The sequence below is a fragment of the Zosterops lateralis genome (assembly GCF_965231275.1).
Source record: "Zosterops lateralis genome assembly, chromosome: 8".
NCBI classification, from domain to species: domain Eukaryota; kingdom Metazoa; phylum Chordata; class Aves; order Passeriformes; family Zosteropidae; genus Zosterops; species Zosterops lateralis.
The window spans coordinates 28,655,862-28,676,846 of NC_139768.1; the positions used below are offsets into that span (position 1 = coordinate 28,655,862).

At 42.7% G+C, this 20,985-nt stretch overlaps 1 protein-coding gene across 1 annotated transcript in view; it reads right to left on the reverse strand.

Moving 5' to 3' along the window:
* Positions 1–20,985, reverse strand: part of ANK3 (ankyrin 3) — a gene marked incomplete at its 5' end in the record, with an annotated part of 195,921 nt that overhangs the window by 54,985 nt on the left and 119,951 nt on the right. The window contains 4 exon segments of the mRNA XM_083866821.1: positions 973–1,197; positions 8,153–8,259; positions 13,997–14,099; positions 17,036–17,159. Of these exon segments, the coding sequence (XP_083722947.1) occupies positions 973–1,197; positions 8,153–8,259; positions 13,997–14,099; positions 17,036–17,159 (559 nt within the window).

Here is a 20,985-nt window from a genome sequence, read left to right on the forward strand (position 1 = left end):
ATGATTTTCTTTCAGTGACATAAATCAACTGAAAGTCTTAGGAAACTTAAAAAAAATAATGGGAATAACAAAAAATTAGAAACAAAATAAAAACTGTAGACATTCTGTATCTTTTCCATATATATCCTACCCAATAAATTTTGTTCCTTGTGGACCAAGCTGCAGGATTCGGCTAACCATGCTCTCGCCCTCATTTAGAGGGGGAGGACTTTTAGGAAGATGCAGTTTACTGAATAACATCCATGCAGCAGGAAGAGAAACGAGAAGGGGAAATTAGGAACAAGCTGTCATTCCCAACAGAACCAGCAGTTTACACCAGGGTGCCACTCATGGTAATGAACAAAATTTATAATTAGGAAAAAAAAGGCCACATCATAGTGGATTGTTTCCCTTATTTTAAGCTTTAAAAACAGTCACTCCCTGGCACTGGTACTACTTGCATCATCACTCTGCAGTAGGTGCTCCACCATCACTCCGAGCGGTTTTGCTCCACAAGCCAGAGACAAGCAGCTCCCAGCAACTCCAGAGGGAGCTGTGCACATGCTGGGAACAGAGCTCAGTATCTGGGCCCCTGTGGGTGTCTCTAGGACAATTCTTTGTCACAGTGCTGTCTCTAAATACTCTACAAAAGCAAGAGGGTCAAAACCCACTCTGGGTTTTCAGTGTGTGACTCCTCCTGATTTCCAAGGCAGGATTGTGTGAGTAGATGGGGATGGGACCTGGCCTTCCCATGGCTTTTCCTTACCTTCATCTCCATCTTGTAGTCATCCAAGAGGCAAAACTCTCCTTAAAATGCAAGGGCTCTTTCCAGAAGGAATGGCAGGTTGGCATTTTTTAATATTTTAAGTTAAGTAGCCTGTCCTATGTGCTCAGATGAGGTAGAGTCAATGTTTAACTACCCAGATCCACAGGATAACGGGAATGGCAAGGTGCGACATGAGCATAAACCATTAAACTCATGGAACAACTCACCCTAAAAACTGTGCCCCTGCTGGCCCCATTTCTACAAGTCGACTTGCCAATCCTTCTCCTTCAACCATGGGTGGTGGGCTGGCCAGTTTGTGCCTCTTCACCAGGCGGCAGGTGATGCGGGTGGGCGCCGTGCACTTGCGCGGTGGGATGATGATCCGCATGCCGTGGTGCCGACTGCCCCTCATTGAACCCCCGCGGGCGTCCACCATGAAACTGACCAGGAAACTGCACAGAAAAGGCAACACACCAATGAAACTGCTCACCAAACAAGGGGAAGGTCAGCAGAAAGTCAGCAGACACAGACTTTAAAATGTTAGAAAAGTCATCCCAATCCCAGCTAAACTAAAAAGAACATGAAGGTCCTTTTAAAACTTGTACTTGTGTGTTAAATACTGGTTATCAAAAGCAGGAATTGCTAAAGGTCTAGCAACATCATGGTGAAATTACCATGTTCGACCAAGAAATTTGGACCAGAAGTGTACACAAGTAGTGTATTAGTAGTGGTTTCTAGAATTTTAAAACATTCCTTTGCTGCTGTTAGCTCTACTGTTCACAAACAAGAGTAATTAGCCTCACATGCACAAAGCACAGACAGTGTAGAAAAAGGAGAATCAAAAATGCTTATTGTTTTTGGAACTCAGTCTTTAAAACCTCCCCTGTCTCATTTACAAATATTCCTAATGGCTGCCAAAGCAAGTGCCAGCACCATGGGTGACAGTCAGTCCAGGCTACTAAGGGCTTCCACTGATGGGGAAGATAAGTGATGACTACCAAGTACATAACTTCCTTTGGGCTGTTGGCTCCCTGGAGGAAATCATGCTATTACTTCTCTTTGAAGATTAGATTCATTAGCAAAAAAGGAGACATTAAAGAAAAAAATCACACTTGCTAGTCCCATTCCATTGCATAATTTTCCATTCTTTAACAAGGGGGTAAGAAATTATATTTGTAAATGAAGAGTGGCATGTTTTTTAATAAACTCCTTTCTCATAGCAAGAGAATAATTAAAATTAACAATTAGTATTAGAATAGCTTCAGGTAGAAGATGCAATAACAGGCTGGTATCAAGAGGGACACAAGTTACCAGCTCAGTACAGATTTTCTTTGCTCCTTCTGTATTATAGACACTGACATAGGATGACACAACTGTCACATGCCTTCACTATTTTCAAGGCTGCTGCCAAAATTTCCAACTTTTAAGAACTAAACCTTCACATGACTAACAGGTGAATCCATTCAATTTCCTGGCTCCTGACATGAAGTGAACTAAGAGTGTCAACCAGCCAGTAATCCAGGGGATTGTGATCCAGGGGATCTTGAAAAAAGCCCCCAGGTGCTCTGAAGTATGACTGGGAATTTGTGCAAGACAGTTCCGTTTGCTTTGAGACCAGCAGGAACTGTATTCATAAGTCTGGCCAACATGGGTGGGAAAAAGCTGCGCAAAAGCAGGAGAGAAATCAACATTTGGTATTTAGTGGTCTGCAGGAGAGGAGTGAGTAAGGATACAAGCTATAAATACAGAAGTACAACAGAAATGCTGTCCAGCTGAATTCCAGATCAAGAAGTTGCTACATTGCCTTTCTTCAAATTAAAACCCATCAGTAAAGATGGGGAGGTAAAACTGCACTCTGAGATGATCCTAGCCCAAATTTATAATTTCTCATGTGCCAGACACTTTACAATACTGAGGCATGATATTTCACAGTAATTTTCATACAGAAAAACTGTATCTGCATTCCAAGTTTCTCTGCTAGATAAATGCACTGCACACTCCAACAAATCCAAATGTTGCCACTAGGGTTTCCCAGATCCTCACAAGAGGAATTCTTTCAGCGGGACAGGGTCTTGGCTAACCAAACACCTTCCATAAATATTAGACCTGTGTCAAAACCAGCATGCTCCATCTTTAAATTATATACTCTATACATGATTATATTCTTAGTATTTATGGATGCTTAGTTGGCCTTTTAAAAATGTGCCTGGTTTCTGTCTGCAGAGGAGCTGGGGCAAATTCAGACTGGAAGTTTGCCAGGTGGAGGGATGCCTGGCTGGAGCATCCCCAGGGCTGAAGCTGCAGTAGCTCCAGGGAGGCACAGCTGCCCAGTGCACCACGGAAAAGCCTCCTGGGGAGCTTGGAAAGGCTGGGCTTGGCCTGGTGGCTCAGCACAAAGCAATGTTTTGGAGATCTGCCTATCATGGACATGGCTACTGGCTTGTTAAGCCACCTTAGAATTAATAATGAAAAGGAGGCTTTCATCTAGTGCAAAAAACTTACACTCAAATAAGGTGCTGTCTTCGGTACTCAAACTATTTAAATGATGGGAAGTATGTAAGAGTGAATTGCCAAAAATCTCTAAGCACCTAAATCAACTGTCTTAAATTCATAATAATAATTAAAAAAAATAAATCAGTAGAAGTTGAAACTAAGTACCTACAAAAATCAGTCCTGGAGTTAGAAGGGATGCTTAGGCTGTAGATTTTAAGGTCAGTCGAGCCTTGGCAACCAGGAGCTCAGCACTGCTGCTGCACACTGCTCAAAGCAAGGGTAAATTACTGTGCTCCAGTGCAGGAACCAGCCCCTTGCAGCTTTGGTGTCTGCACCATCCTGCAGCCTCCAACACAGACAAAACCTGTAGCAGACCAGCCTTTGTGCACACTGCTCCCAGAGAAAGGCAGTCATTGTCAGCAGCTTATTAATGAATAATTTCCTTTTTTTAATTTCCCAATTAGTAACTTACCGTGTGAAACAGTAACAACAATTCCAAACAGTAGTTCATGCACTTTCTATCTAAAAACATTAGTAGCTGATGCTTACCTAAATTAATGTTGCACTAATAATGGGAACTACAGTATGACCTCTAAGACACAAGGCTAAAGGCTAATGAGCATTTCTACTTGAGTACATGGAAGGGATGAGGATGTGGTTGGATGCACTACAAACATCTACACACACTCTGTGGGAAAAAAAAAAAAGTTTAAAAAACCAAATAAAATGAGGATTCACAGAAAGCACAGAGTTATCACCTTGAATCATACTGGGGGAGTGGAGAGGAATAGCTGCAAAATAATTTAGAAAGCAAATGGGAAAATTAATGTAAGATAATTAGAGGCAAGCAACAGAAAATATCAATAATAATAATAAGTGCAAAAAAAAGTGACAATCAGAAAAACAACAAAAGCAACATGTTTGAAGGCCAGCTTTGGAAATTATTTGGTTTTTGCTTCACATATTGTGACATATGTCATATCAAATATGCTACACATGGAAAAAAATCTGAAAGGGAGGGTTCATTTAATTAGTCAGCACAATTCTGTAAGTTCTCTGGAAAATATAGAAGCACAAGGAGAAAAGCATTTGCTGTTTACTTAGTCAGCAGAGAATCTATTGCAACACAATTTCTTCATTGAATTCCAAAAACATGCTTCATGTGCCATGGAAAACCAGTTCTTGCACTTTTCTAAAGCAGTTTCTTTTCCAAAGCATAATGTATTAACATTTGTGTGGCAGGATGCTTGAAAGGAGTATCAGTCCATGCCATCCATTGTACTGCTGTCAAAAATGAGTTCTGTGTGTACAGCAGGTTGGAGTAAACTGTATATAATTAATACAATTTAAACTACATATAGTTAATGTAATTTTAAATTCAGTTAACTATAATGAACCTGATTTATTCTACTTTGCAAGACTGGATCCAGTCTTGCACTTCCACTGGAAGGCAATGTGGCACACTCATTTCTTTCTTTCAGCTAAGAAAATGAAGGAGTTAAAGGCAACATAAAGAGAGAACACCCACATTTTACTTTGGGAAAACTGCAGGAGTAAGCTCATGTCTGACAGCTGAAGGTCGTTTTGGTGAGGGTCTCTACCCTTCCAGAGGCCTCAAGATTCATGATGCATTTCAATGCACTGCTTACAATGAACCTTGTTCAAAATATATGCTGGCAAAACAACTTATCTGAACTCAAGAAGAAAAAACATAAAACATTCTCTTGGCTTGAAAACAGGAAAAACCAGAAGAGTTGAAATCACTGCCAACAATTTCTACTTTTTTCTCCTTTCATTGATACATTGCTGGATCTCTACATCCTGCTCCCAGAGTTCCCCTTCTGCCTGGGCTAAGAAGTAAGAACAAACAATGATGTTTTCTCCTGGCAGTGGGCAAACGGGGAAAGGAGTGACCCGAGGCAACAGCAGCGCTCCTGGCACAGCACATCAGGGAGTCCTGTGAGGATGGAGATGGCAAAGTGGGGTCAGAGCCTGCTCACAGGGCCACCACACCATGAGGGCTGACAGCCCCTGCCCCCAGCTACAGACAGAACTGCGGACAAGGATGGGGATGAAGCACTCCAAACAAGCAGAAATGGATTTGCTGTTTAGGAAAAGACTGGCAGAAGAGATGTGAAAAGTCATGATCCTCTGCATGTCAGATGTGCTGAGGTACTGGAAGATTAGAAGGGAATATCTGTTGATTGCCTCTAGGTGAAGATAACCAGGAAAAGCAAAAGAGATCATATTATAATATAGGCCACAACTGAAAAGTAAATAAACAACTAATGAGATTTGGTGGTTTTTTTTTTTTTTTTTTTTTTTTTTTTGGTGTTTTTTTTTTTTTTTTTTTTTTTTTTTTGTTTTTTTTTTTTGTTTTTTTTTTGTTTTTTTTTGTTTTTTTCCTGCCAAAGGAACTGAATCCTCAGAGCATTTCTGATGGACTTTCTATGTCAAATAAGAAATGTAATGGGTCAGAAAAGCCCTGCAATGTTTGGACAATCTTTTGGTTATGCCCATGTGGAGAGCAATACCTGTTTGGAGGATATCTGTCCTCTCCCAGCCATGCAGCCCTGTGGTTTGCTCCCCTCTGGGCAGCAGCTTACACCACCTCTGCACTAGAGAGGGCCCATGTTCCAAGGGAGCAGATCTTCCATGAAAGCTCCCATGGCCACAGAGTAAATGTTTTGGAGGGCTGGAAGCACTGGTGAACATGCTGAAGACCTAAGGGCAGGCAAATATTATCCCAGAGGACTGGCAGGATGAAAGCATCAGACTTATGTTCTATCAGGATGAAAAGAAACCAGAAAATTTTAGACCAATCAGTCTAACCCAAATTGCCAGGAAACATTCAGGAACAAATTATTTAATAATCATTCTATAAGGGCCTAAAGGATCAAGGTAATTAATCAAGATATTACATCTTGCCTACCACCGGTCTCAAAATAAAAACAAAGCAAAAATATAAGTGGCAAGAGCAATTCATGTCAAGTGGGTTTGAATTCCTTCTTTGATGTGTGGAAGTACTGCCCTGGTACCTCAGCAAGCAATGGAGGTACAGTACAGATAAGGTAAGTGCAGGATCACCTCAAAAGAGATACCATCAGTGCTTTCCTGTCACACTGAAGGGGAACTTCAAGGGCATATTTCACTGTGCTGTCCTGGCACAGGTACCAGGCTAAATGTCTTCACTATTTCAACACAGAAAAAAAGGTCTGAAAAGTCTTTGGAAAATAGGATCAGAATTTAAAGCTCTCTTGCTAAAAAAGGGAAAAAAGAGCTGAAACCAACAAACTGAAATACCATAGAGACAAATGCAAACAGAGGGGAGAAACCAAACACTTAAACACAACACCAGTAAAAACTGACCAAACTTCAGGATTTCAAAAGAGAGCTAAGAAATTCTAGCAGATCACAAACATTTACCAATAGAAACTGAAATTACCAAAAGGATAACTCTCATTGTGGGGCTGCTCAAGTGTGCTGTGTATCAGACCAAAGAGGAGGCCATCCTGGCTTATAAACAAGCTCTCATCAGAGGGGAGAGCTGGGGCAGAGCAGCAGGAATGTGCTGAAATGGGGAAAGCACTACCTAAAAAGAGTCTGGACCATTTCAGTCTAAAAGACAGGATTGCATGTCTTCTGACATAGAAAACAATTGCCAAGAGACCAGTAAGATATTGTTCTCCATGTCCACTATGGATGTGACAATGGATATCCACTATGGGTAAGAAACAGGCTCAGTCTGCAGCAATGAAATGTTAAGCTGACCATTATGGGAAGAAAGAGCACAACAAAAGATAGTGGACTCCTGGGGCTGAAGGCATATAGAATCTCTTATTTTTAGTGGTTATTAGGACATTAAATGTATTTCAGGAACGGCTTGGCTACATTTTATCCTACAGTAAAGGAAAGGGTTGGGTTACCAGCTCCCTTTGCCAATGCACCATTCCGTGATAACCAACAGTCTTCAGCTTTTCACCCTGTAATTCTTGACATTTTAATTCTAGCACCGACCACGTGCAGAGTTTTATCAGCTTGGGACCTAAAAATCCACTGTTGCATATAGATCTGTTCAACAGATGTAGGTGCAGATGAGCATTGTGGGACTGTAGCTTTAGATTTGTGGGGCTTGCTGTATTGGAAATGAAGTATTTTGGTATGTGCCACACTCATTTTTATGGTAAGAATGCAATTAGTCACAAAATGGGGAAGTAAATTAAAATGGATATGAGATTTTGTGTCCTGATCTCAAAAACTAAGCAACAAATATTTACACTAGACGATCTAATAATAAGCGAAGATTACTTACGCATTCATTTGCAAATTTTTACAATATGCATTCAGACATCACTACTACTGCATTTAAATCAAGTCTGTGGCACTGTCAGGAAGCACCTAAATTACACTGATGACTCATAAGTAAACAAATAGCACCACTAAACCAAACTACAGATATTGGAGACTAGGCCGGAGCTTGAAGGTATATATAAAATAAGAGACAATTTAAAGCCCCCCATTTTTTCCTCTATGAAAGAACAGAAAACATAACATTCTATCTCTGGTTTCATATTCCAAATAATTTAACACAATGCAAACAAAATCATTTATGACACTTAAAGCAAAGCATAAGCAACAGGAAAAGCAAAACAGGACTCTTAAAAAGAGGCCTGCGGGATTACAGTGTTTAGGCAATCAGAAAATAAAGTGCAGAAGCAAATTTTTGGTTTGATATGCAAGAATTTAGACTGACTCCTGCTATTAAGCACCCTCCTTGAAGTCAGTGTGAATTTTGCCACTGGTTTCAAGTGGAGCAGGAACAGACATGCTATCAGCCATTACAGCAGGCTGTATTCTGCAGCTAACAATACAGTTCCACATCTAAAGATAAAGTAAAACTTTTAAGTGACCTACCCAGAATGGATGGGACTCGAAACAAGGTTAACATTGTCCAAGGTGTCTGCAGCCCAGCTATAGTGCCTGAGAGAATCAGAATCAAACTCCCTTTGAAACGTCAGGTGCTTCAAAAGAAAACAGAAAAATTGAAATTTAAAATTAACATTAGAAACACTTGTCTTAAATACAAGCTTGTTAATATAATTGTATTAAATTTACATCTGGTCCTCTCCATTTAACAGTGCTGATACCTCCAGTGTTAAGTAACAGAAACATGAAATACACACACAAGCTCTTGTCTCTTCAAACTTTCTTTTTGCCTGCTTTTTGCACTCCCTTCAGTTTCAAGAATGTCTCTCCCCAATCTTTACTTACTTTTATGTGCCAGATTAAAAAGATTGAAAAAAAAAAAAAATTACCATTTGTACTGCAATCATACACCATATAGACAGGCAGTGTAACACTACCCCTCAGAGGATGCCATTGGATAGATCCCTATTCAAGCAGAACCTGTGAATAACTTCCCTGGGAGTTCCACTAAGGCTGTGAACACAGGAGGGGCTTGGTTTGTCTTTCTGCAAAACCAACATGGGCACTGCTCTGTGGAGTGCCACTGCCCCTGCTCATCTGGACAGAAATAGCTTTAACCCTGTGAGGCTATAATTAACTCCTCCCTGGGACAGACACCGAGGTGTGACTTGTTCCTCCTCTGCCCACGCACATGGACACTTATGCATCCTGTGCCTCACAATATCCCTCACACTATAAATCCTCCTACTGGGCAGCAAAGCTACTCCAGCAAAACACTTCCTTCCCTTTTGTTTCTCTTGTCTTAGGAAATTACACCAACTAAACTTCAAATACTGTTTTCCCCTATTTCCAGGGTGATATGAAAGCATCTCCCCAGTTTAAGAGGCACCATCAATAAGTTACATCAATACAAGCAAGTCAAGAAGGAACACACAGGATTTTCACTCCAAGATGGTGTTAAAAATGTCAGTGTTTCCTGTAAGTAGGTTGTTTGCTGCTTAGAGGCAAATGCAGCTATAGAGAGCAGCCTGTTTGGACTGAAACCTCTTGGGCTGTTTAAAATCAAATTCAGTGGGTTCAAGTCAAACCGTAGCCAACCACACGCTTCTAAAATCTTATTATTTCCACCTGGGTGTTTTATATGCTGACACATACTGGTAGTGCAATTAATTATTTTGAATAGAAATATCAGCATTAGAAGTAAAACTGGCAAATTCAGTCATAAACACACAGAAGTGTTTCTCCTGAGATGTTTCCACAAGATAAGGAGGCAGACAGTTGTGTTGCTGGCTGCAAAGTGCAACACTCCCGTCACTCTGGGCTTTCCAAAAAACAGCATTCTTTAGGCCTTTCTCTCATTAGAAATGAAGATCCCAGGTTTCCTTCCAAAAATCATTGACACTGTAATTTACTGTCCACGGACAGAAATCCCTGCAGAGTGTAGCTTTGCCCTGTCACTCCTGGCTGGATGCCTCCTCCTTTCCTTAGCCCAACACTTCTATAAAGGATGTTTTGTTAAACTTTGTGCTGTAACAGATGTACTTGAGGCCTGATGGTTCAAGCACAGACAACAATAGAGGGCAAACCTGCATATGCTAAACAGAAAAATGCACCATCAGACACAAAAGATAAAATTAAAGCTGTCAAAACAATGACAATTAAGCAACCTAAGTGGACTTAATTAGCATCGGATGAAATATGTGTTGTAATTTAGTTTAATGAGCACAGTTTTCTTAGTCTTTCCAATAAGATCCTAGGGAGTCTCCAGTATTTCCTGGAGACCCTGTGCTTTAGGCAGGAAAGGCAATACTGTGGATTTCTGCTATTCCAAGTGGTTTCTAAGAGCTCACACTGAGCATGTTATTACTTTTGATACCAAACAGTGTAAGATTCAGACAGGTTGTCTCAGGCACTGTAAACATTCAGATAAGCAAAAAATAAATTTAATATTTTGCTCAGTGATAAAATTTATCATCAAAAAATAGGACAAAGCAAAGAAACGTAAAAAATGGGCCAAAAGGAACAACACAATTTGGTGTTTGCCCTTGAAAGGCCTGCTAAGCTGAACAGCATCACTGCACCGAGGCCCAGGCATGCACCAGGGACACACATCAACAAAGAAACGTGGGGTCAGCTTTCCTGTAACAGAAGAAAAATGCTTGTGTTCCCTTAGCAGTGGGATACAGAACACTAAACACAGGGCCAGATAAATTCCAAGGAAATACCATCATTCTAAAATAATCTGTGCTAGACAGAGGTGCTCCTGCACCCATGGATGTGCTCTGGGTTTGCCTACACACATAGGTGGGGCTCCTCAGCCCAGCTTCTTGTCCTGAGACATGGCCTGTGCACCAGGTGACTGGGCTTTTTTAAGGCATTCCTTTCTGACCAAGTGCAATCAAACAGAACTTTTGGACATATTTAGAAGCCCAAAGTCTGCAGCTGGTAATGTTGGTGGAGAAACAGAGTAAGAAAAGCTGATAGCCAGACACACTCATCTTACACACAGCACACATCTGTGAATCTCATTTTTTCAGGCTGTTGAGGTGCTGGGTTTTCCATGCAGGCCAAAAAAAAAAAAAAACAACAACCAAAAAACCCAAACCACCCCCTTCCCCTCCAAAAAACCCCCAAACCAACCAACCAAAAAAAAAACCCACAAAAAAACTCAACAAAAACCAACAACAAACAAACGAACACCCAAACAACAAAAACAAAAAACCAAGCCAAACCAAACAAAACCCAAAACAACCCCCCCAAAACACCCTCGAAAAACTTCCTGTGTAACTTGCAATATAAGCAGTCCAGAAAAGAGTACAATGTCAGTGACATCAAATCACAGGATCCACTCTGTGTTTGGTCAGGTCCCAGTGTTCCCTCCCTGGACTGAGGGAGATTAAAAATGCATTGCTGAAGGGTGTGGCAGCCTTAGATGCAAATGTGTGTATAAAAATACTGAGGGTTCTGCTGGCAAGGATCCTGCTGGTTGCATAACTGAATATCCAAGCTGTATAATATCAGAGTTCAGCAAACAGAAAAATTTATGCTTCCCCCCCAGATGAATTTATCCAGACTGAAGTGATTCAGCAAGCTGCTATTTAATGGACAGCCCCCGTCATCCTGCCTTTGGCTGATTAAATTCAGAGGTTGATGTAAATTATTTCATGGAGGAGTCATTTGGATTTAGTCTTAGTTGCTGTATCCAAGGTAACACGTCAGGACACAGAAATTTTAACTTTGCTCCAGCAAGGTTATGAGGTACAGTGTGGCCTGGATTCAGCCTTCCCTGTGAACAGGGTCAGCAATAAACCACTGAATGCAAACAATGGAGAATATCCTGACTTCTAAAGAGTTATTAGAAACTCTTCTCTAACACACCATGTGTTATGCTGCAGTGAGCTTTGGTAAAGAATTGCTTCAAATCTTCCTCATTTGACTCTTTCCAGACTCCCAAATCTACCAGGGATCCTAGGGAGAGGTGGTCATGGGATCCTTCTACCTTAACCAGACCAAGAGGTTGGCAAATGCTCCTTACTCTTTTACATACTGATGTCTGTGATAAAATTAATTCCCAACAACTGACTTTGCTGCTGCCATGAACTCCACACGAGTCTGAGCTGTACAAAAGGAGAGGAAATGGCATATACAGACAAGCAATGGATCACTCTGCTTTAAAGCAGTGTGATTCCCAAAACAGCCTTAACTCCTCTCAGTTCCCAGGTAGACTTTTAGAATATTGGTTTCAAACCACAAAGATCTTTGTTCCTGTGAATCTCATTGGTGGAACACATATTGGGGTGCTTATTCCCCCCTGCTTGCTACTGCCATAGCAGAGATTACCTAGGAGCCCATTAATGTACAGAGGGATGAGAAAGAGGAGCAGAGATATTCTCCATCTCCCAAATGCACTTCTCCTGCTTCAGCCAAAAGCTAGGGCTGGTCTGGGCAGAAAACCACAGGAATTCCAGAGGAGGATATATTTTTGTCAGGACATGGAGGTTTGGAGAAGCCATGGCAGAAAGTTTTAGCCGGTCTCCCTTTCTCATGGAGATAGTTTGCTGCTTTCATGTTTGTTTTGCACGTAATCATGGCTTTACTAATCTCTCAAGACAGGACTGACAATTTTTCCCCACTACCACATTCTTTGAGAGTTGTTAAGCAATAGAGCTGGTTGTAAGTCTTGGTATGTGATGAGATGCACCCTAGCTGCTAAGCCCATGCCATCTGCTTCAATGGGAATCACAAACACAGTCAGAATCATAAAACAATGCAATATATTCTCAGACTGAGGAGTGTTCATCTCCTCTGAAACTTCCATTATATCAAAAACACTTAATGAAGTCTTAGTATTAGAAGGCGTCAAAGCAGCTTTAGGTGCTCAGCCCTGACATAGAATTTCTTGTCCCCAGTCCCAGCAGTTGCAGATTCTGTTTTATCACCTCAAACCAAACAAAACCACAAAATTACTGCTATGCAAGCTTTGGAAACTCTCCTTAGATGGCTGTTGCAAATTAAGGTTACTGGAGGTTTACGGCACTTCACTTAAAAGTAACCATCTAATAATAAATATTCTGTTGCTAAACAGAATCCAATTTCTGCCATTCTCATAATGCTACCAGAACCGTGTGTAAAAGCTGTAGTAAAACTGGATAGCTTATACCACACTAGAATTTACAGACTAATGCAATCAAGGTTTAAAATGTCCAAGTCCTGCTCTGTGGATTCTTTTCCCCATGAAAATATCCTTTGAGATCAATAACCTCCCAGTGCAGGAATGCCCTGTGAAAACAGCAGCAGAAAACCTCTGTTTCATTACAATCCACCTTATGCTCTTCCAGGACATAAACAACAGCTCCACTCCACAGTCCTTTCCAAGTAAGGATTTTTACATGCATTCTTATCCAGCTTCCTATCAGATCTTTGACTTCTGTGTATCAAGAAACTCTTGAGTAATTCAGATTTGGAAATCTGAAGCAAGACTACCAAGGAAAATGCTAGGGAACTCACAAACAAAGCATACAGTACTCAACCATCCCCAGCTTTTGGAAAGACTTTCCCACGCTATAATCAGGTCAAAAGATGCTGCTTTTGTTGCATTAGTCATTGCACAAGTGTTTGGAAGATATATAAACTGAAGAGTCTGTAATAGCTTAATCTTTACAAGGCCAAATTCTTCCCAATAGTGAGAAAACAAGGAGAGCAGTTGGAGTCCCCTCCATGTGGACAGAACAGGCAAAGTAATTCCCAGGCTATACAGCACAAAGGTTGCTCAGTGTAAAACTCATTGCTCCCAGCTTATCAAAGCCCTCTAAGGACACACATAACAGGAGGCTCCCAGGAGCACCCACTGACCTCAGCCAATAACCACCCCCACACTCATGGACTTAACTGGTCCCTCAAAGACTCTTCTGGTTTGGGACCCCACCACCTGTCCCTTGCAGGATTAAACCCAGGAAATGGTAACCTCACCATCTCTTGCTCACAGCTCCTTTCTTGCCCCTTTTCACCAGCTAAGAGAGCAGCCATAGTCTCTGGAAGCACAGCTGAAGCCTCCACACACAATCACTGGGTTGGAAGAGACCTCCAAGATCACTGAGTCCAACCCCGCCCTAACAGCTCAACTAAACCATGGCACCAAGTGACACATCCAGTCTTTTTTTAAACATATCCAGGGATGGTGACTCTACCACCTCCCCGGGCAGATCATCCCAGTACTTTATTATTCTTTCTGTGAAAAATTTTTTCCTAATGTAAAAGTTTTTCCTAAAAAAAAAATACAACGCCCTGCAAATATGAAGCACAGCTACCCAGTGGGAGAGACACAGCACATACCTGATCCTTTGCTGGGACCAGCAGCTCTTCAATCATCATGCTGTCTCGGGCATAGGAGCTCCTGTTCAGCGTGTAGGACCTATCCGAACTGAAGGAGCGGAGGCTGTTGTATTTACCATTTATCATAGAAAGTGCGGGTGACAATGAGATGAACAGAAAATAAAAATAAAAAAATTAATACATGCAACTTCCAGGGATAGCATAAGATGGCAAAATACACATAATCTGTGACATAAATACAAGGACGAAACTGGAATAAAAAGTATTTGACTATAGTTAAATATTCCCTTCCCTACAATAAGCAAAATCTCAACAGATGCTTACTGCTTTGGCAGTAATGTTGTGGTTTTAGAATAAATCTAGAAAAGTGTATTCAAGTATTTAGATGAACTTTGATAAATATCTCCATGCCCTAATCCTGCAGGCGACCCACGAGGGTAGGTCCCAGGGGAGCTGTGGGTAGGTCACAGTGCCTGCCCACACAGCTCAGGTTGCTGAAGCAGGTTTAACTAAGAACAAGTTCTATGTGATGTCATTCTCTTTGTGGCTGAACCACTTCTGACATTGTGACAAACACCGTAGTCAGCCCTATAGTTAGAAAGGAAAGGATAGTAAGTTTGAAATGAAAGGAGAAATAAATTTGTTTATTGACAACCAAGTACAGCTTCCAATGTTTTGGAAATTATTTTGTGCATGTTAAACTATTTAGAAATGACTATGATCACTCTTAATGTGTTGCAATTAAACCAACATTAGGAGTGTTTTACATTTAACCCTGGAAGGTACATTATGGTATGTGCTAAAAACATGCTGCAGGCCTAGACATGCTTGCTACGTGACAAAAATAAAGTAGTAAAAAACGTGAATTAATACGAAGCAACATCCACCAACATATTACACTTTTAAACTAGCAACACTTTTCACACTCAAAACTCTACAATGTGTTTCATGCATTTAGTAGTTGCTAATTGAATTTCTCTAATCCCTTAGCACACGTTCCTTCTTGTGCTAGAAGCATAACTGGGATCTTAATTACACACTGTAGGCATATGTTAAGCAGACTTTTACATTATAAAGGGCATAAAGAATTTAAGTTATAGTTGTTATAACAGAGGGATATTCTCTAGGGCTGAACCCACCCCCTGCTCCCCAAAATAAAAGCACGTCACTTTCCAATGCTGAATAAAATGAGGATAAGCAATGGCAGCAGCAGCGAGATGAGAGAGATGTATGTAACACGATGCCATGCCTTCTTACCTGACTTTTGGACTAAAGCAATTTACATTGGAAAAGAAACAGGAGAAATAGAAAGCAAAGAATCAGACAGGAAAAGCAAGATGTTATGGCTGGATGGCTTATATATTTAAATGTGTTCATTTCTTAATGTTACACTCAGAATCAGCAGTAAGATACATTCACAGAATACTTTTTTTGGCTAAATGAGATACTTCACAGGAAAAAAAACCACTGCACTTGTCTCCTCTGAGCATAACATGGGCAACGCAAAAAATGAGCTACGCAGCCACAAATAGTAATGGCACTGCTAAAACCAGAAGCATGGGAATATTGGATTTCTCTCAAAGAAAAGATAACGTGGGGCTGACCCTCAGACCTCCCTAACAGATGGTGACTGTGGAAGCTGCTCTCCCACCTGCACAGGGAGCACTCTGTGCAAGAAGAGAGCTGTAAGGAGTGAAAGGTGTCGGGTAAATCAGTGCTGGGCTCTGCACACAGAGCACATTCCCTCTGCATCAGCACTGCCCTCCTCCAGCCCTGACCACAGTGACAGGACTGTGTGATCACCCTGCTCACACCAGATTTGAAAGCAGCATGTCAGCTTTGTTAATTCAGTTTACTATGACACGAGAGTCTTCCTTCAGATCCAATTTGCTGATTTTCTGGCTAATGGACTATTTAAAGCATCTTGGCATTTCTCATGAATGTATGATCACATAAATACTTATTAACTTCCCTAAAAATTGTAAATCAAGCACAACATGGCTGGGGACTACTAAAGAGCAAATTTCCATTGCATGCTTGCATTTCTAATGCAGCCATAACAAACAAGACTGAAGGGTAGACATCTAAGCTTTACCTTATGGGAGTTGCCATTTGCTGTTAGACAATGAACTCACTTTTTAAAACAGATCTTTAAACTACAGCATAGGAAAAAGCCCTCAGGGTACCAGCTTATGAGGTTTAATTATTAGCTTCAGTACAATTCAACTGTCAGTAACTACACTGCAAATCCACAACTATGGAAGTAATCTCTGCTCACACAGCTTTAACTGTTTTGAGCAACAGACACTGAAGGCTTTAGCAGCATTCAAAAATAAAATCTAAAATGCTGAGCTGCAAATACCTGGGTTGAAATTGACATTAGTCAGACAACATATTAATTTTACAATGTTTTATCAGGTTCACAGAAACTTTGGCCTGCTTTTGATAACACGTAATCCATTCCCTGTCAAAATAAATCCTGCAACAAATTTAGAGGAAACCTGTCTTTTTATTTTTTCTTTTTGGGGGGGAGGAGCATTTTTTTTAAAATGTTGTCTTTCTCAGTTGGATTACTCACTAGCACCTTTAAAGAAATAAAAGCACCAAATAGCAAGATGATTTGTCATTCAGTTTTTCTGGCATTTACACTCTTCAGCAAAACACACCCATTAGGGAGCCCTCTACTGTGAGTATCAGTCTGACCAGTAGTAGTCAAAAGAAACCTGGCTTAGCTGGCTGCTCTGGATCAGTTTCTAGGCCAGCTGCAGACCGCCAGCAAAGAGGTGCCTTGGAGATGTTCAGAGCATGAACAGAGGCCAGAAAAAGTGAACAGTTAAGTTTTCTGTACCATCGCCATAAGAAGCCAACATGAACAAAGAATATGAAATAAAACTGCAATGAACATATGCTTCAAAGGAAGTACACCCCCTCTACTTCCCTCCACAACAGACTCCAGGGCTGTGTGGAGGAGGCACGCCTGGTTTGTAAAGACTTGTACCTGCGGTGACACACGAGCAGCAGAAACAGCAAACACAGTACCTGGCGGAGCGGGCTCCCAGGCTGAAGCCCATGTATCCTTCAGCAGGCAGAGAGTCATCTCCCAGCTCCTTCAGATCCTGGGGTCCGAGGTATTTGTCTGTGTCGCCTGTCATTGCATCCTCACCTGCCGGTACAAAAGCCAGGCTGGGATCAGAGCTACACACCAGATGTTTGTGTGCTTAGTAAGTCATAACGCCCTTCTCTGCTCGCCAATAAGGAATCAATCCAGTCACCCCCACTTTCCCTAAGGCTCTTTCCACGTTGTATGTTAATTATCCACCCTCTGAATGTGCCTGAGAAAATAATTTTATTGGGGGACGACCGAAGGAAGCAAAATTCCACCTTGACGTAAGGCCAATAAAGTTATACGAGGGATGACTTTTGCCCAATCGTTTCAGCCAGCTAAAGAGCTCTTCTGTACTTTGCATCATCGCGCTCACTTTTGCTTTCCTTATGGAAAAAAAAAAGCTCGAGCTGACAAAGTTGGATCATTCCGTGGGGGGAGGCGGGGGGGAGGAACCCAACAAAAACAACAAACCAATGAACAAAACCAAGCCAACCCCTGGCTGGGAGAGAGCCTGTTTGCCCACTCGTCCTGAGAAGTTTCCCAATACCTTTTGCAAGCTTGAATATAAGACGGGATTTTTTTTTTTTTTTTTTTTTTTTTTTTTTTTTTTTTTTTTTTTTTTTAAATGAAGCGCTCCCCAGTCCCCGGTTATTCCCGAAGGCCCGAGCCCTTCCCGCAGCCTGTCCTGCCCGGGGCCGTGGAACAAAGCCGGGACCCCGGGCACCGCCGGGACACGTGGGACGCGCCCATCCCACAGAAACAGAGACCCTTCGCTGTTTTAGCCAAAAAAATACCCCAAGAGGAAGGAAAGTTAAATGTTGGGAGAGGCGGGCGCGCCCGCAAAGGGTTAACGGAGCAGCTGCCCGGCGGGGAGCATTTGCATGCCATTACATCATGCAAACCTACATTCCTGCATTGACAGAGCAAGTCCAAAATGTGCCTTTGGCGGTCGGTGGATTTGGCCCCCCAGCCCGCCCCGCTCCCCGTGAACCCACGGCTGTGCCGATATTCCTCTCCCCCTTTGTTGTGAGCGCGCTGCGGGTGTGTCCCGTGTAAAGTCCACAACACAGAGAAGTTTAACAGCAGCGCGTTCCCCAAGGTAAGTGACTCCCGAGTCCAGACTCACGTTTTCCCGCTTTCATTAAAGGAGTCAAGACCAGTTTCCATTCACTAAACTCAGGAAACCACAGGCGAGCTTTGGTTTTAAACTAACAATCAAGTCTAAAAATACCCCTTCAGCTACTGCTTTGCAGACGGCAAACAAACAGAGCAACTTTCTCCTCCAGCCCAGCAACAACCAGTACTTTAAGCAGCAGTTAAAAAGCTAAAATGTTCACAATACACCAGAAAGCGTTCAAAAACCCGAAACAGAAACATCATACATCAAGCGAAACTTTAAAAAAGTCTTACTGTTTTGGAAAGCCATTTTCACCAGCCTGGTCTATAAGATTTTTTTTCCCCTGGTGTTTCCAAGAATTCCTATTAGTCCTATTAGTCCTTAAGCAGTGATTTAGACTTAATCTCCAAACCAGCACAAGCAAACTAATCCCTGTGGGTCATATTCGCTTTCCACACAACAACTGAGATCTTCTTAACATCTTGATCTCTTCGTATGTATTTTAGGACATGTGCATTTCTGTCCTCTCAACTCAGATTAAAGTTCTTTGCAAATATGAAACAAAACGAAAAAACAGTAAGTTAAAAAAAATTAAAAAAAAATCCCTTTTTAATCACTCTGCAGACATCCCTTTAAAGCTTCTGCTGATTGGATTACAGCCTCCCTTGGCAAGCCTCTTGAATGGTGACATAAATGCAGGCACTCCAGTTATTTGTATGTAAATAGGGGTGCTGCGAGGGTGTAGTTTTTCTGTAACTTGATGCCGGGGCTGAGCAGGGAGCGCGGGGCTTTGGGAAGGCGCTGCCTCCGCCCGCCGCCTCCCCCGCTGCCCCGGGGCTGGGGGAGCCTCCCCGAGCACAACCCCTTCCCCCGGGGCTGGGGGAGCCCCCCCGAGCACGGCCTTTCCCCCGGGGCTGGGGGAGCCCCCCCGAGCACAACCCCTCCCCCGGGGCTGGGGGAGCCCCCCCGAGCACGGCCCTTCCCCCGGGGCTGGGGGAGCCCCCCCGAGCACAACCCCTCCCCCGGGGCTGGGGGAGCCCCCCCGAGCACAACCCCTTCCCCCGGGGCTGGGGGAGCCCCCCCGAGCACAACCCCTTCCCCCGGGGGGCTGCGGGGCGGAGAACACCCGACCCCAGCCTGGGAGGGCGAGAGATGCGGCAACTCTCAGCAGCCACCGACTGGGCCACTAAATTTGGAAACTTCTGCCCTTACAATACCTGAAGACAAGCGCTACGCCAGTGTAAAGAGCAGAGGAGGCATTTTCTTAAACAGCATCGTTTGTTAAAGGCGAGGAGAATGATAAACCCCCTCCCCCCCCCCCCCCCCCCCAATTCAGTGGAGCTGTAAAATACATTAGATGTTATCCTGCTCTGCAGCTAATCCAGCCGGGGCAGGATTATTCTGATAAAACGCTCTCATCAAAGGAAAAACTGCGTCTAGGAGTGGTAATTTCAAAGAATTCCAGACATTGTTTCGTGATCGTGGGAGGCTGGAGCAAAATGGGTGGTGCACGTTTCAGCAATCCCACTCTGTTTAATTAGGTGCTGCAGCCTAATCCTCTGCGCTTCAGGTAACAGTGAGCACAGTGTTTGCCCACGGCACACGGAATTCCTGCAGGCAGGTCCCGCCGAAGAGCGAAGACAAAACTCATCTCTAACCGCAAACAACAGAGAAATGCCCAAAGATGAGGCACCGATGAAAAAACACCAAAAGATACTGCACTGCTTTGCTGCCTTTGCCATCCTTCTCTTCCTAGTAGGTTACATGCTGAAGAAAGGTGATGTCCCTGCTAACAGTGGGTAAACACAGCTATCACAAGTGGAGGAAACGGCTCAAAGTCCGGGGAAAAACAGCGGCAGTAGGTCAAAGCAAGGGCCCATCAGTCCTAGTGCAGCGTCTCCCACAGCAGCCACATTTCCCAGGACAGTATTGGGAGCATGGACCAGCAGAAGTACTCCAGCTGGCACTGACTCGCACAAGTATTTTCTAAACCTGCAAGAACTTTGTATAGGCATGAACAGGGTGTTTTGTTTGTTTGTTTTTTTTTTTTTCTTTTTAATTTCTTCCAGTTACACTTTGAACTCGTCTAAATTTTTTAAGCTCCCCATACTAAAGTCCTGTGCAAGCAGTCATAAAAGTCAACTACCTCCTGCAGGAGGAGCAGCCCTTTCAAGCTGGATGCAGCTTGCTGGTTTCACTGATGCCCCCTATTTTTACACTTCTGGAGAGCAGCAAGCATTGCTGCTCACTTTGCCACCCATTATATGTTCCAGCCTATCCAAACTATGCAGTTTGTTTGGTTTTATTTCCTGAAATAGAAGGTTCTAATTTTTTTTTTCCTTTTCTTTTCTCCCCAAGAATCTTTTTCTTACCTCTTATCACTTTCCTCATCCCAAGTTTTCCCTGTTTTTCTGGTCCCCCAGCATGTCTCCTACAGCTGGGAGCTGTAGGAGCACAGGGTTCTTTTTAGAGGCCAGTGAGAAATACAGGCTCTTTGGCAGCAGGAGAGAAGGCATCATGTGGCTTGGGAAAAGTCCCAGACAAAATTTAATCATAGGCTGGGATCCAGATGAGCATTTGTCATTTGGCTTCGCTAAAGATACCTGAGGATTTCGCCACTCCTTCATCACAGCCTGTCCAGAGCTGTCTCGATGGCAGAAGAGGTAGAGCCACAGGGAAAAAAGGAGGATTTCTCAAGTTGTAGCCAAGGTTTTGGTTTCACAAAGTGTGGAGAAAAGCCAATACCAAACCACTGAAACTTTTATA